This window comes from Athalia rosae, chromosome 2, assembly GCF_917208135.1.
Source record: "Athalia rosae chromosome 2, iyAthRosa1.1, whole genome shotgun sequence".
Classification (NCBI taxonomy): Eukaryota; Metazoa; Arthropoda; class Insecta; order Hymenoptera; family Athaliidae; genus Athalia; species Athalia rosae.
The window spans coordinates 11,352,907-11,368,197 of record NC_064027.1 but is presented as its reverse complement, the minus strand read 5'-3'; the positions used below and the strand labels follow the sequence as shown (position 1 = coordinate 11,368,197).

Sequence of the window (15,291 nt, the reverse complement as noted above, 5' to 3'; positions counted from 1 at the left end):
ATACGGTTCTTCCGTAGGTAAAAGAGATTTACGAGACGAGGAGCTGTTATGTACTTTATATATACATGGTATATATCCGAGTCAAGTACATACATATATATATATCCATTCTGTACATGAGCAACCCCCGCGTGAATCCCTTCCGGAGTTATACTGACCCTTGGTGACTTTTGCTTTCTACTCTTAGGAATTGGGATGCGTGTAATTTGCAAAGTGAAATAGGTACGTACATATATACACGTGTATACATATATGTATGTAATACGTAGAGATGTCTGAGAAGCCCCACTCGGCAAAAGGCGCATTCTTCGTTCGGACCCCCCTCGCAAATCATTCGCATTGTTAATGTACGTAGTTTATCGCATACACTCACATATACCTGTGGTGATAGAAGTCACTCGTGTCGTTGGAAATTTTTTTACACACGAATTGATTCACCGAAGTTTGCTGGCTGAAATAGAAACAAAACGGATGAAGTAACGATCAAAAAAGCAGGTGAAAGAAAGAAATAACTAAATATGCACGCGCTGTTCAACCTGCAGGCATATCGACTCTCGAGGACTTGAGAAACAAAAAGAAGAAAACGAAAAAAGAAAAACTTCACCGGACAAAGACTGATGAGTTGAAAATATGGGTTACATTCGTTATGTGCATTCAATCATGTGCAGGGTAGATTACCTATAATACGGTGCAGAGCAGAGCAATAAAGTGGCAAGAATTTTCTTTTTTCTGCAATTTTTTTCGGTCACATGTTCACCCTTCCATGTCGCGCTCGTACCAACGCCATAGATTTATGTTCGTATATTCCTAAAATTGGTGTTGGTTAGCTTCGGTTAATTCGGTTCGCCGGAAGACATCAAAGAGGCGCCGTTGCTTTCACCCTCGCATAAGTATACAAGTATACGTGTGTATATTCCAATAACTGTACATATACGTCGCATGCACGGATACACGGACATGTATCGAATGCTTGTGTGTAGGCATATCTATAGTATACGATGTACTTATAACTACGTCGCGTCGTCGGGTAATTCGGAGTTCGGAAAATACGCGAGCATGCAGAACATCGAGAAAAGAGAACTCCTTCCGTTAAATTTAGGGCAAGAGATTCTAGCCGAACGTAGACGTTGTCGGGATATATTGTGCCGTAGAAATACAGAAACGAATAATAGGCTTCGAATTATACGGAGGAAAGATTGTATCGAAGTCTTACGATCGTCGGACAGCCGCCCAGTTCAAGTAGTACGCCTTTTTTTCTCGCGTCCTCGGATCTTGACTACGGGTGAAACTGCTGAACTTTGCAGCAAATACGATACCCGTTCCGATGGATCTATGTGAACTTTTTTGATATTACCTCGAACCAAAAAAAAATAGTGGCGTCTTTTGATTTTTTGAGAGTCCAACTGTTCTGGTCACGTTTGTACCTTGTAGAGAAAATCAAGATTTTCAAATCGCGGGTTGCGGCCATTTTGTGAAAACGCTGCAACTTCTTGTTCTTCGAGGTTCGAACGAGAAACGAAATGGTACAAACAAGTACAAATGGAGTACAATCGATTCCAATTATGAAAAAAAAATTATTTCCAAGTCGGGTGCCAAGTTCACACAGGTTCTTGATGGGTGTTTCCCTTGTTTTTCGGTTTACGAGCTTGATTGCATAAATTTCGGAGGGAAATAAAAACTTTCAACGACCCAACGATGATGATAATTGGAATCTTCCCGATGTGGAACAAAAAACTAAAAGAAAAGAATTTCGATGAGGTTTTTTATTACCATTTCATTTTTCACATTCATAATAGGGAGAGCAAATATTATGAAGTTCAGTTTTTTTTTTTTTTCTTCTTATAGCATCGAGCGCCCATTTTGTGGTAAAAATCTCATAAAGTATACGTGCTATATTCAACTGAAATAAAAATCTGCGAACAGTTTTATTTATTTCATGTGTTTTCGAATATGAAGGCTGAGTCGAATGATTATCATACAGCGTGGTGATATCATTGAGCATCTATTTGGTGATTCGATTAAAAAAGTTGAATGTTAAAGGAAAACCAAAATTTCACGTGGAGGCGAGTGTAGAGGTCAACGGTCATGGGCCATAATTTATAGAGAAAGTGGTCATCGATTTTTTTTTTCTGGCAATCTTTCGTGTAAATGGCAATCTCCTGATTCGACTCAATCGTCCAGGTATAAAATATTATTCGATCAATATAATCCCGAACGAAAAATCAAATTCCAATTAACAACGCAATTCGAAGAAAAAGTAAAAAAAGCTGCTCGGCAAAAAAGAAAAAAAGAATCCACGAGGTCTGAAGGATGTAACGAAAATTTTTTAAAATGTTTAAGGAGAGAATAACAGACAGGTAAGATCGCTCTTACGGATCAGAGGCAATGGGGAAAAATTGTAAAAAGTGGGAAAGTGGGCTGAAAAATTTTTTCCACCCCAGAAGAGGGTGAGATAGTTGAGGGAAGTCGAGAGGTTCACATCGGTGTACGAACTCGTAACGAATTGTCTGAGAATTTTGAGGTGTAGCCGGCGAAGACGCGGATGATTTTTTAGCGTTATCAAGCATTGGAGAGGCGCCGGGCGTCCAAGTCTATGCTAGATGATTACTAGTACAGGGTAGAGGGGATCGCGAAAGACGCGGAGTAGGTTCGACTTTGGTTGAGAGTTCAGTGGGCAGCCTGGGGCAGCCGCAGTCGGCCGTAGAAAACAGCTTGCCGCGCGATCTTCGTTCAACGAACGACGAACCGACGAACCGACTCTACGTCGTGCGTAGTAAATGTGTATGTACGTATCTCCGTATCATATCGTACATTTACATACGTATACGCAAAGGATTGAGCGATAGACACGGAACGAAGAAGGAGCAAAAAAATAGGCGCACCTCCACCACAACTCTCCAAGTTTGATTCTATACGCTCTTTGCTCTACCGCAGCAGCTTCTGTCAGACGCACGTGCTCCGTTGAAGGGGTCAGGGCTCTCCTCTTCTATTTTTTATTTATAATACTTTATCGTGCACCGTGCGCATCGAATTTTACCAGGCGTACGTGGAGCTTTTTTAAATATTTATATACAAAAGAAACAGACAAAAATTTAACAGTGATGAAAAATTTATCGAATATTTTCGAAAAATAAACGAACACGTTATTGGATGATATATTTTGTTTTTGATCTGTGGTTTTTCTTGTTTATCGTTTTTTCAATCTTTTCATATAATGTAAAATGTTATCGTGTTCCAAAGTGCATCATACCGTGTATATGTAATATACGTTGTTTGTTGAAAGTTAACCGATTATATTATTATATCGACATTATTGTAAATGTGATTATAGACAAAGAGAAGTTGTATTTCGAAATCGTTGACGATCGGACTACTGAGAAATTTGAAGAGTGTCCGTTATTACCAAGTTTAGCCTCCGTAGCGGATCGAAAAAAGGAATTTTTAATAGGATACACCGACGCTGATCATATACGCACAGGTCAGTTTTTTTTGCTATTGATTCGATCAACTTTTTTGCCGATATTTCCGGCTATCAATTTAGTGTTTAGTCAGTATTTACGCACACCGTGGAGCGTTTGGACGCACTCTGTGTTGTTTAATCTGTGATTATGTCATTCCACATTAATTCGACTAATATCGAATTATCACCGCTTCGTGAGTGCACTCTTAATTTGTCACTTTTCTGATAAACTAAAACCTCCACCGTACTTTCGAGCGAAATTGTTTGAAAACCACCAGCTATCTAATAATATCGCATTTATGCTTACGGTAGATGTCATATACAGCTTGAAACCTCGCATTAATCTAACACCCTATAAAATATCGGTCGTAATACCTCATCAAGCTACCGACCATCAGACATTTGACAAAAAAATTTTTTACGCCCACCAACACTTCGAGCACCTTATAATAAACTGGAACATTCAACTACAGGTGCCCATAGACGAGAACGTAAAGAGCAACGGACTAAAAAGATAGGATGAAAATTCGATAAAATTTCCGAACGTCTTAAAGCCGTCTGGCCTTCAGTCCATTGACAATTTATGCCTAACCGTGTAATAATTTTCACTCTCCCAGAGACTTGTTAAATACATTGATTGTCACTTATAAAAATGATCGATGCCCCTGAGCTCGTGCGCAAAACTTTTTCAGCGCCATCCCTAATTGAGGTCAGTACTCTTCGCATTCAAGAAACATAAGAGATTCATTTTTCCAACCCGCAACTATAGCTACGGTGTGTTCGAACGACGATTTTTTACCGCCGCGCGTTCCGATCATCTACCGCGCATTCGAACCGCTGGACGACGTGTAACGCACCGTGTGATACACGAATCGAATTTATGTTCCTCGCGTATAAACGCTGCAGTCCGCAACATGTTCATCGCAACGAAGTGAAACCGTACTTCAGAATCGACGTAGGTTATTTTCATACGACAGATGACGAAAAATAGGAGATCCGATGGTGCGGGAGCGATGGGTAGTGCGATGTACGAAGTCGCGCTACGAAGGATCACCCGACGCCGACGACATCGCTACGACTCAATACCCGTGGAGATTTTACTTTCTCTGTACAAAGTGGCCGCAGGCGAAGGGATGATGAGTACGTACGACCTGCACATTCGTACGTATGGGTACGTAAAGAGTAACGGCGATCGCGTGCTGCTGCTGCAGTCGAAGCTTCTCTTGAGAGGGCAAAGAGCGGACGCTCCGTTAACTCCGTTTGAACTGCCTGCAGCTGCTGCAACAGCCATAGCACAACCATCACCTTTACCTACGTTATTCTCTCGCAGCGCGTATGGCTGTAGCACTTGCGGTTAACACGAGTCCAGTTGACCGAACGCGTTTGACGTTTTGCGCCACGTCGAGAGAAACTGCGTTTACTACCGACTCGCGGATGCAACGAGACCGGAAAGGGAGAGAAGGAAAAATGGAAGAAAAAATCGATCAGGAATCGATCGTAATTGTTTGAAGAAATTTAGGAACACGCAAAAGGGTACAGCGATGCGTTATACCAACAGAAGAGACTCTCTTCGCGGGGCCTTTTTTTTTGTACGGCCGAATTTCAGACGACCTGATACAAATCACTTCAATTTCTTGTGGCATCGGATGACTCGTCGTAGACCTCGTTAACCGTTGCGAAAATTTTTAACGACAGCGGAATTGGTTCGCGTTGAATCTCCAATGCTCAGCTGTTACACTGTGCATTGTGAAAAATAATTGAAGAATCTGCAATTTGCCATTTCCGAATCGCAGCTTCATGCGATAATCTCGGGAGTTTATGCAACGGACAGGTCCGATGTCCGGACTCCTGACAGGTGCAAAGGACGATGGAAGAAAAATGGATTCGAAAGGACTCGTCGATTGGATTGAAATGGCTAGCTGAGAGTTGAAATAAAATTGAAGTAACTGAATTCTCGATCAGTTGAAGATTCATCTTTTATACTTCGAATAATACAGGTGAACTTTACGAAGTTAAGTTATTACCGCAGGTAAAGATTTATACCTGAACAAAGATCGTTCTGAGAATTGTAATATGATAATGTTCAGAAGAATACAGATGCGTAGATACCGCGACGGTTCCTGGGAATAAAATAAACGCGAGGCCCCTCGCGGTATTTACATCTCATAGCGCTGCATTCATATGCACGCGTAGGATATGATATGCTTGGGGCAGGTCAAGGAGTTTATGCGAGATCGCGAATAAGCGCATCTACTCGTTTTCGCACTGTGAGATAAGGAGTTGATATTTGCTAAGCAACGGTGAGGTTCGAATTCATTATTCATGTGATATTCAGGCTTCGGGCATCTTCACCTTTTTTTCTTCTGCCGTGATTTTTTTCCTTCCTTTTTCTTCTACATCTTAAAATAACGACGGCTTATGGTTAGACGCGCAAAATTACGAGGACGATAATGACGAGGAAGACCGCGCCGAAATGCAGAAGAGCGAAAACCAAAAAAAAAATAAAAAAAACAAGAGATTCATGAATGAGGTATGGTATATATGATATGCAAAATAGATAAACAATAATTGGAGAGCGCAACGCCGCTTGATTACCAATTATACGATGCACCAGCAGCAACGGCATTAGCATCGGATAATGATAATAATTGAACGGCCATGCTGTTAAATATTATAACGGTGGTGAGAAAGCAATTAATTTGAAAAACTGCTACAACGCTCCGTATCATATACATTAACTGCGATAAGGATTCAACCTGCGGCTATGCAGTCGAGTAACGGAGAAGGGATTTGAAACGGGAACCAAGGCTGCCGATGGTAATTTTGTCAAAGTTATTACCGAGGTCATCCCGACGATCTATCGAGCCGAAATTATACGAAAAATGAATATCATTCGATCCCCGAACCGATCCTCGGTGATCGTGTCGAGTAAGAAGAGTCGAATTTCTACCGATTTTCCCCGACTTTCTTCCACGAAAAAGATCGTAGAAAAATTGAAAAAACGTTGAACGAGGAACGACCTTCGACGGTCCTATCATTTTTTTCTTATGTTACGTAATTCCGGTATCCCTGTGTTCGAACATCGGTACGAGATATGTATCGACGGGATCGCGGTTTTCGTCGGTTGGCTGAGAAGTCGAAAGATATACGACCGAGGCAATACCCGATGGGTTTCCAATTGCAAGTGGAACACTCTCACCGATCTCCGAGTATCCGATGACACTTTACCCTAATGAAAGGCCTCGGCGCGATACAACCACCACGCGACAACGACTACACTACCGCTATACATATAGATACAGACAGTTGACACCGCGTGTGATCTAGAATTTCCCACGGGGCTCGCAAAACGTATAAACCACCAGCCGCAGGTCGCTCAGTATCTGTGCCTTAATATATGACGACAACGCTGAGGAGGAGCAATACCGTCGCGACGCAACGTTTCCCCAGTCGACGCCATTACTCGCGATCGTAAGATGTCAAATTCTACGACCTGAGCTCGGACCCAACTGTAACATCAATTTCATCCAGTATATGACAGTCCAGCTGTAACTAATGAGGAAAACCTCCTCGTAGCTCACGTGCGAGACCAAATCGCGTTGCGATGATAATTATTCCTTTTTTTTTTTCCTCCAACCGGAAATGGTCTCCTCCAAACCGGAAACCGCGCATCCCGATTGAATCGGTTATTTTTCGTGCGAGATTAGCGCGCGTACGGTTGACGGGCAGACAAGCAGATACCATCAGATACATTATGTATAAATTTAGCGCTTACGATCCGACTCGACTCCGTATTATATATCTGCAATGGCGCGTACGACGCAAAGTCGTGAACCGTGTAAATACATAACAATTATTGCAACCAGTTTATACAGCGTTTGTCATAACGTCACTAATTGTTATAAAAAAACGCGACGAAAAAACTTCCACCGTCACGCAAACATCGTCGATACTCATTACTGTTGCTCCGATATTCCTTGGCGAATGTCTCGAGGAATGAATGTGTATGTTTCACATGTGCCGGTGTGCACACAGTGTGTACATACATACTTCCATCCAGGGTACGCGCGGTTTTGCGTAGGACGACGGACTACGGTACAGGAATACCTAACAACTACTATATTCCTGATGAAGATGAAGACGACGACGACGACGACGACGATGATGATTATGGCGACGAGGTGTGCGAACGTAGTAAGTTCTTTGGGCCGGTTGCTTTTGCTCCTAAACCGCTGATCACATCATTCAGTCGCGAGGTGACTGGGAGATTGCTGGAGGCATCGCACATATGTAAGCACACGTTTACGTCTACCCATGTGGTATACGTGCGTATAATGTATACGTACGTAAAAAAGGTATAATAAAAACGGAGACACGCAGGTACATAATAATGGTAGACACACGTGTAAACGTTACGACGCAGTCTCTCTGCTGTACATATAAATAATTTGGATTATATAGATGGATATATACATATATATAACGCGATGAGTTCGATCCCATATATTCGTCCGTGTACATGAGTATCGTATGCTCCGTACACGGCTGGAGATAAGAGAAACAAATAAATAAATGAGAGAGAGAGAAAGAGTAAAAAGGAGAGAACAAAATAAATAAATAAGTAACGATGTTGCACGTGTACGCATTTGCGTGACCGCGTGGCGCGCGGTTTCTCGATGAGAGAAACCGCACCGTAAAACACCCGAGACTGAGAATTTTTGAATTGCAAATTGACTCGCGGATCTTTCAGTGTTCGAAGTTCGGAGTTTGCGCCGCTGCTGCTGCTGCTCTTCTTCTCACCTCGTATTTCTCGAAGAGACCTCCGATCGTTGGTTACAATTCCGTTCATTGATCATTGCTTCCTCTTCCTCTACCGAGGTACTCGCGTTTGTTTTTCCATCGTCAATGGTACGTTTTGCCAAAAAACAAGTCTTCGATGATCATCAATGTGCGCGGTGGAGGTCGTTCAATGATCGTGCGTTACACACCGGAATATGTACAGAGATCTACATAGTTCTCGGCTATAATATACATGTACAACACATGTGATCGAACTTTTTATTCAGGTTTATTAATATTCATAAACGGTAATTTATTAACGCGTTTGGGATTACCCCGAGAATAACGTATTGCAACTTCTCATGTCTCACGGTCTCGTATGATGGAATTTGACAAAATGAGGTCCGAAAATTTACCGGATGATATATACCGCGATAAAATAGGGCGTGATTTCTTTCGATCCTTTTTCACCGTTCTCTTGTCATTCCTTGGATTTATTGCAGAAAGTTGAACAGCGTGGGGAGAAAATCGAGGATCAAATTTGTTACCTGTTGGACGAGCTCCCTGAGGCTGCAAAAAAGAAAACAGCGTAAAAATACAATGATAGGCAATATGATTTAATACGGACGATTATCGGTGTGGCAAAACTATACGGACGGCCATCGAGGTGCTCATAATTAAGATTCTGACGTTTTGTGACCTAAAATAGTCGCGTCAATTGAGCGACTCGGACGAACTAGGAAAATAAGTCATTCGCCTCATCGATAAATTCTTCGGTTACGCGGATGTTGCAACGAATTCATGAGGACGGCAGACAGACTCTGAAGTCGGTGATTTTCAAACAGACGTCACTGTCTGTTCGCCTATCGATCAGAGCGTGCGGTACGTCGTTCGCCTGTCTTAAAGATTTTCTCTTTTGCCTATTTTCGACGAACAGAATTCCTCGAAATTATCTAATAATTTCTTGTCAGCTCTATGTGCAGGCATATTCGCACCAGGAGCACCATTTTTTTTTTCTTTTTTTTTTTCTTTTTTCTTTCTTCACGTTGTCCGTAGTTGCTATCACATATCTTTACGTTATGAAATAATTGCACACAGCATTACACGCTTAAGAAACTTGTCTTGTACAGCACGCGACCACATCACCTTACGCTAAAGGAAATGAAACCGTATAACACTAATTATTATCCTTTACTAAGAAACGAATTTAACACATCGCAATATTTAATGCTGTAATCGCTCGTTCCACAGCTACAAATATAAATACGGGTATCTGCCGCCACTTCCTCGGTAATGAACGACAATTTCAAACAAGCTGAAGAGATAAATACTTTGCACTTTGCAGCCGTTCGAATCGTGCTGAGGGAAAATCTCGTTAGACGCGAATAGCGCACGAACCATTTTTTCGATTCACGAACGACCTGAAATAGTCGACTCATTTTCAATCACCCCTGCGGATTCTGTATCTTCGGAATTGCCCCGTATCACGAGATCGTTCGGATGTCGAAATAACAGTTTTCCGCCAAACTTCGGGCGAACACGGTTCGAGGATAATTGATCGGAGGAAAACGATAATCAAGGGGAATAATTTTTTTGATTCCAGGTATACCGCGGTCGACGAAGAGTCACCGGGATCAACAGCGTCCCGAAGACTGGGAGCACCGTCACCGTGTGCGGAATCATTGGCATCGGAGGAAGAGGATATGTTGGAGTTGCGATTGTCGACACACGGTGATGTCTTCGGTGCGAAGACGTCGCCGGTACAGAAAACGTCAAAATGCGGAGACGACGATGAAACGATTGTGAAGGAGTGCGCGAGGTTACCGAGTATCGTGAGATCACCGACGTCCGAATCGAGCGGGGACGTCACACCGGAAACTAGGATTCCAGCTGTAACTGTGATAACCGAAGTGAAACGCCTTCAATTAGACGCCGAAAAACAGTCGTCGAAAGTGTCGAAAGAAACGCGCGACGACCGCGCGAATCTTATTAGAATTTGTTCATCGCCATCTCAAGAAATTCGAGAAGTTCGCAAGGACAGCGCTTTGTATCTTGAGGAGGTTGAGGGACTCAGGGATCTCAGAGAATCCCTGAGATCGCGATCGCCGAAGAGTTTAATGCCGCGACGCGAAAGTAGCGGGTACGCCAGCAACCTGGGGACCTTCGACGAGGAGAGAAGGACCTCCGAAGCGGACTTGACGGTGCTGAGGGAGAGGCGGAGATCCTCGACCAAGAGACTGACCTCGGAAACCGCGCCGCTACTCCCTGCGACCAGGAGGATAAGCAGAAACGAAGAAAGTTCGAACAACTGGGATCAGGTCATCTCAACGGAGAAGATACCCGCAGCGATAGATGTACAAAGAAAAGTGTCGGATATCCAGGAGATCAAAGACGCGGAATTTGAGGAACAGGTTATCCTCGAGGAACGGAATATGTCCACCCGCGATAAAAACGACAATGAATCACCCACCATTTCAACTTCTGTGTCTGAAACGTCGACCGTTGCCGAACGAGTTTCAGTTAGCACAGGACCACCTTGTGCCTCGACTCTAATCGCCCCGCGAAAACTGCTGCAGCCTTCGGAAACGCCTAGCGATGTTTTGTCCTACGCAGAGGTGCTCGCGAAACCTGGTTCACCGACTTCGAAGATCGCCTCCAACTGCAAAACGAAGTTGTTGTGCAGAGTAGATTCATTCGACGCGGCTGACGTTGCGTCGAGCAAAAATTCCCAACCCGCGATAACCGCCGTGCCGGCGAAAATTCTTCAACAGCGTAAAAGGATCGTTCACCAGTACAGTACGCCAAATTTTCCCAGCATAGAATTAGAAAGTATACTTGAAAAACCGGCGGAAAAATCGCCGGAAAATCCCGATCCGGACGTCAAAGCCCCTCCGGAAATTCGCGCCTCGAGAGACCAGGAGGAAAATTTCGGTGAAAAATCCGCGAAAGAGAGGCGAGTGAGTCCGAGTCTGAAATCGCATTCGCCCAGCCGGTCTTCGGAAAATTACGGCGTTACACCATCGGGTAAAGTTCTTCCGAAGTCGGTGAAGGTTTATCAACTTTTGTCCACTCAATCCGAAGACCGCGGTGACGGAGTTCCGAACCTCTCGGACAGACGGATATCCCTTCAAATTAGCCGACAAGATGACGACCAGCTCACTTTGCCAGTTGAAAAATCCGAGGAAGTTAAATCCGCGGCAGTTATCGATGATTCGAGGACATTGAGCGTCCCGGCGCCGACGACGTCGGGAAGTTTAAACGAATCAACTTGCTCCTCGGCGATGCATCTCACCCCCACTGGAATGGCGAACTCGTGTCTTCCGGTACGAAAATTGTCTACCCCGGCCGAGATGGGGTCGTCGCAACGTCTCCTCGGAGACTCTGGGATCGGAATAAGACCCATTTATCCTTATTGCCCTTACTCTCCTTACGGAAGCCCTCAAGGATCCCCGAGGACGAGACGAAGACCTTTGCGAGAGAGCAGACGCGTTTCCATTGACAATAGGCAAGGCGCTCTGCAACTTAATCAGTACAAACTATTGGACAACATTGGTCAGGTGAGCTTCGTCCTTGATTTACAACGATTTCGTTTCTTTCTCCTTTTTCGCACGACTCGCGTTATCCTCGCCCGCCTCGCTGCTCTAGCCGCGTGCGAGGATTTTTTAATGCTCCTTCGGTCTTCGTTTTTTTTTTTTTTTTGAGGATATACCTGCAAATTTTTTGTTGATAGATAAATATTTGTTGTTTGCAATTTCCGTTCCCCGAACGCAAATTCATGGAATTTCATATGCGAAGTTTCTGAAAGCAAAGTATGTAATTTGAAAAAAGTATATAACGCATGCAAATAATACGCGTGGGGTACCTATACATATGAAACGTCAACGGTTGTTGCAGACTATCGCAGCTACATCAATATTTGCACCGTGTTAGGTACGAGTAAATCGAACGCTCCGCGCTTTTTTTCGAAGAATTATATTTATAACGATTCGTTAGAATAACCGAGTATATTGGAATAGTAATGAACAAAGCAGAAAAAAAAAAAAGAGAAAAACGAAAAGATTCAATTGTACGTGTATCGGGTGTATTCGAAGCTTCGATTTCACGCACGTGTAGAATTAGACGAGTAACTTTGTCACGTGAATTTATTTTATTGAAATTGCGGGGGTGAAAATCGACGTCCGATTCTGGCCTCGCTGTCGTATGTCAGCGGGGTTCGCGTGCGAGCGAAGAATTAAACGGGTCAAGAACTAGCCGATTGTATTATACGAACATCGAACGTATACGACGAACTCTACTCTTGTTCCAACTAGCACCGAAACACCAACGTCTTAATTTCTCGTTCAATAATTCAGCTGGAAGGATCAATTTGCATCGTCCGAAGCGGGATAATTATCGACATCTGATATAACTCGAGATGAGTCAAGAGCGGTTCGAATCTTGAAGTAAATTTTGCCTCTCGAACCCCACAGCTGATACGGACTAGCGGGGGGTGGAATTAAACGGAACGTCGCATAATGTGTACATATGTATGTACGTATTCGGCCTTCCACTCCTTTACAATATAATACGCGATAACACACGTTGCGTGCGGCTGAAGAATTAAAGGGGTCAAGAATTAACTGATTGGGATTAGTCAGCCTCGTTTTACGTCGTTGGAAAATTTCTAAAAAATTTCACATCCACCACGTCGCATCGGATGCGCATTCTATGGAGAGATCGTTACTTTATACAACTACGTGCATACCTAAGTGTATCGAATATGTTGGAGGACGGGGGAAAAGGAGGGGGCGGGAGGAATCGTCGATTGCACAAGGAGCCAGAGAATCTCGTACTCTGCATTTTTAACCTTTGGAATGATAATTATGTAACGTCAAACGTGTATAACACTTGTTTTCTTCCAATTAGAATTCTTTCAACGATGTAATCTAACCGTAGTTAAATTTATGTGTAATAATAAGGTGCGTAGCTACGTGTACATGTGAGCCACGTGTAAGGTATAAGCTGCGCGTTATTACGATTCGTCTGAAATCATGCGACAACATGTATGGATTTTCACGGAGTTGAAGTTTATGAAAATTAAAGTTGAAAATTGATCATTTATAACGGTGTACATATAACAGTTAGCGAATCGATCTACCTACAAAAGGAAGGTTACACGTTATAAAAAAATATCGAACAATAGAGTTTGACGAACTAATAATTCATTCGATCCGCTAGAAAGTTTTCGTATCATATATAATTATCTATCGAGACAATAGAAAAAGGGGTTGTGCACTCTGAACGTAATACGTGAGGCAAATTAGCTCCGAGTTGCGCTAACGCGCGTACAAACCAATTGTAGCCACGTAAAATAAAAAGAGAAAATCATTTCCACGTGATACGAAACGTATCGAGTATAATAATAAATTATCTTTTTTTTGTTTCCACTTTTTTTTCTCCATCTTTCTATCCCCTCTTGTTCGCATTCGTTTTTAATTGGCAAATGGCACAATACGTACGTACCTACCTACCTATAGTGATGAATACATACGTAGGTATACCTATAATTAAAGTATATACATGAATTATTATTCGTGTACGCAGCGGTAATTTGTCACGGAACTCGATAGTTATATAAAAAAGATTGGAAAAAAAAAAGGAGAGAAAAAAAACCTTGCGTACGATATTATTATTATATATATATACCTGCGTAAAGACATAAGATGCAGGTAGGTGTACGTATAATGAGAAATTTATTTTATTTCATACGCAGGTCTACACGATACGAGAATGCTGTGCAATAAACGAGTTGATTCGATAAAACTGCACCATTCGCGCGACGTTCGCAGATATATGTGTATTGTACACCGCACCTATACGGCTTCAATTCTTTCCGCATTGATATTGGAATTCGAGCATTTAAATGCTGCAGCAACGCCAGTGGCACCGAAAGAATATCGTTCTTTTTTATTCCCGTTCCTTTCTTGTGATTGGATATGAGAATATTATACCTTTTGTATATAGAGAGAGAAAAAAAAAATAACGAACGTTTTTCATGTACGTTTAAATGTGCGTACGCGTAGTGGTCATACTGTGTGTGAAAATTAATTAATTTGCTCGATAGTAAAGTTCGATAAGTGCCTACCTGGTCTTTGCGCGGCAATTAAGCTCGCCGCCGCCGCTGCTGCTACCGCTGCGGCTGGTATTGCTGGAATGCGAATTTCAGCGCCCACGCTATCATATTAAACACCTATAGTATCACTATAAACCACACGCTTTAGTATAGTGTTATGGTATATCTATGACAGTATCGAAAAAATGTGAAATTATACGATTATTATAATGTAACGGGCGATACCTCTACACCTGAACTATTAGATATATATACATGAGGGTAACGGTGCTCGTAACTCTTTTGAATCGTAATTAAAAACGTTAGAAAATTTGACACACGAATGAATTCTCGTGCTGGCTCGATTTAGTTCTAGGACAATCATAAGATTGATTTCTAATGTAATAATACGTGAATAATTTAGGTTTGTGGGATTTTTGTTCGATCGAGCATCCGATCGTTCGAAGTTTCATTGTTTCGGGATTTCGTTCTGATATAGTATAAAATTCTAAATGTTTCTAGGGTTCGTTCGGAATTGTGAAACTGGCTTACAACGAGGAAGACGAAACTCATTACGCGATGAAGATTTTGAGTAAGAAGAAGCTGATGAAGAAGGCGGGGATATTCGGTAGGATGGCGCCGGGTCGCAAGGGCCTCGCAAATCCGTTGGCAAAGGTTTACAGGGAGATTGCACTGCTGAAGAAATTGGATCACCCGAACGTCGTGAAGCTTGTAGAAGTCTTGGACGACCCGGACGAAGACAATCTTTATCTCGTTTTCGAACTCGTACAAAAAGGAGAAGTACTGCAACTTCCGACCGGACAACCTCTGGACGAAGAAACTGCCAGGACTCACTTCAGGGACATCGTCCTAGGGGTAGAATATTGTGAGTGACGAACAATCGTGGGAAATTTTCTTCAATCTCCTAACTTTGGAGAATTTTTTTTCCTCGTCTCATTCT

General features: G+C 42.6%; 1 protein-coding gene and 1 long non-coding RNA gene across 8 annotated transcripts in view; one reads left to right on the top strand and one right to left on the bottom strand.

Annotated features, from left to right (window-relative positions):
• Positions 1-15,291, top strand: part of LOC105684230 — a 54,524-nt gene that overhangs the window by 27,839 nt on the left and 11,394 nt on the right. For 2 of the 7 annotated variants that reach the window (XM_048650513.1, XM_020851437.2), the window contains 3 exons: positions 3,332-3,478; positions 9,843-11,796; positions 14,853-15,216. In XM_048650513.1, coding sequence (XP_048506470.1) covers positions 9,943-11,796; positions 14,853-15,216 — 2,218 coding nt within the window. In that variant the 5' untranslated portion in view covers positions 3,332-3,478; positions 9,843-9,942. Of the gene's footprint in view, positions 1-2,659; positions 3,479-9,842; positions 11,797-14,852; positions 15,217-15,291 lie in introns of those variants that run through there. The other 5 variants (XM_048650514.1, XM_048650512.1, XM_012397464.3 and 2 more) reach the window with 4 other exon arrangements.
• LOC125499958 lies at positions 8,505-14,427 on the bottom strand. Its single transcript, XR_007277080.1, has 3 exons — positions 14,364-14,427; positions 11,949-12,037; positions 8,505-8,809 (listed from the first exon to the last, which is right to left on the bottom strand). It is a non-coding gene; the product is annotated as an uncharacterized LOC125499958 (long non-coding RNA).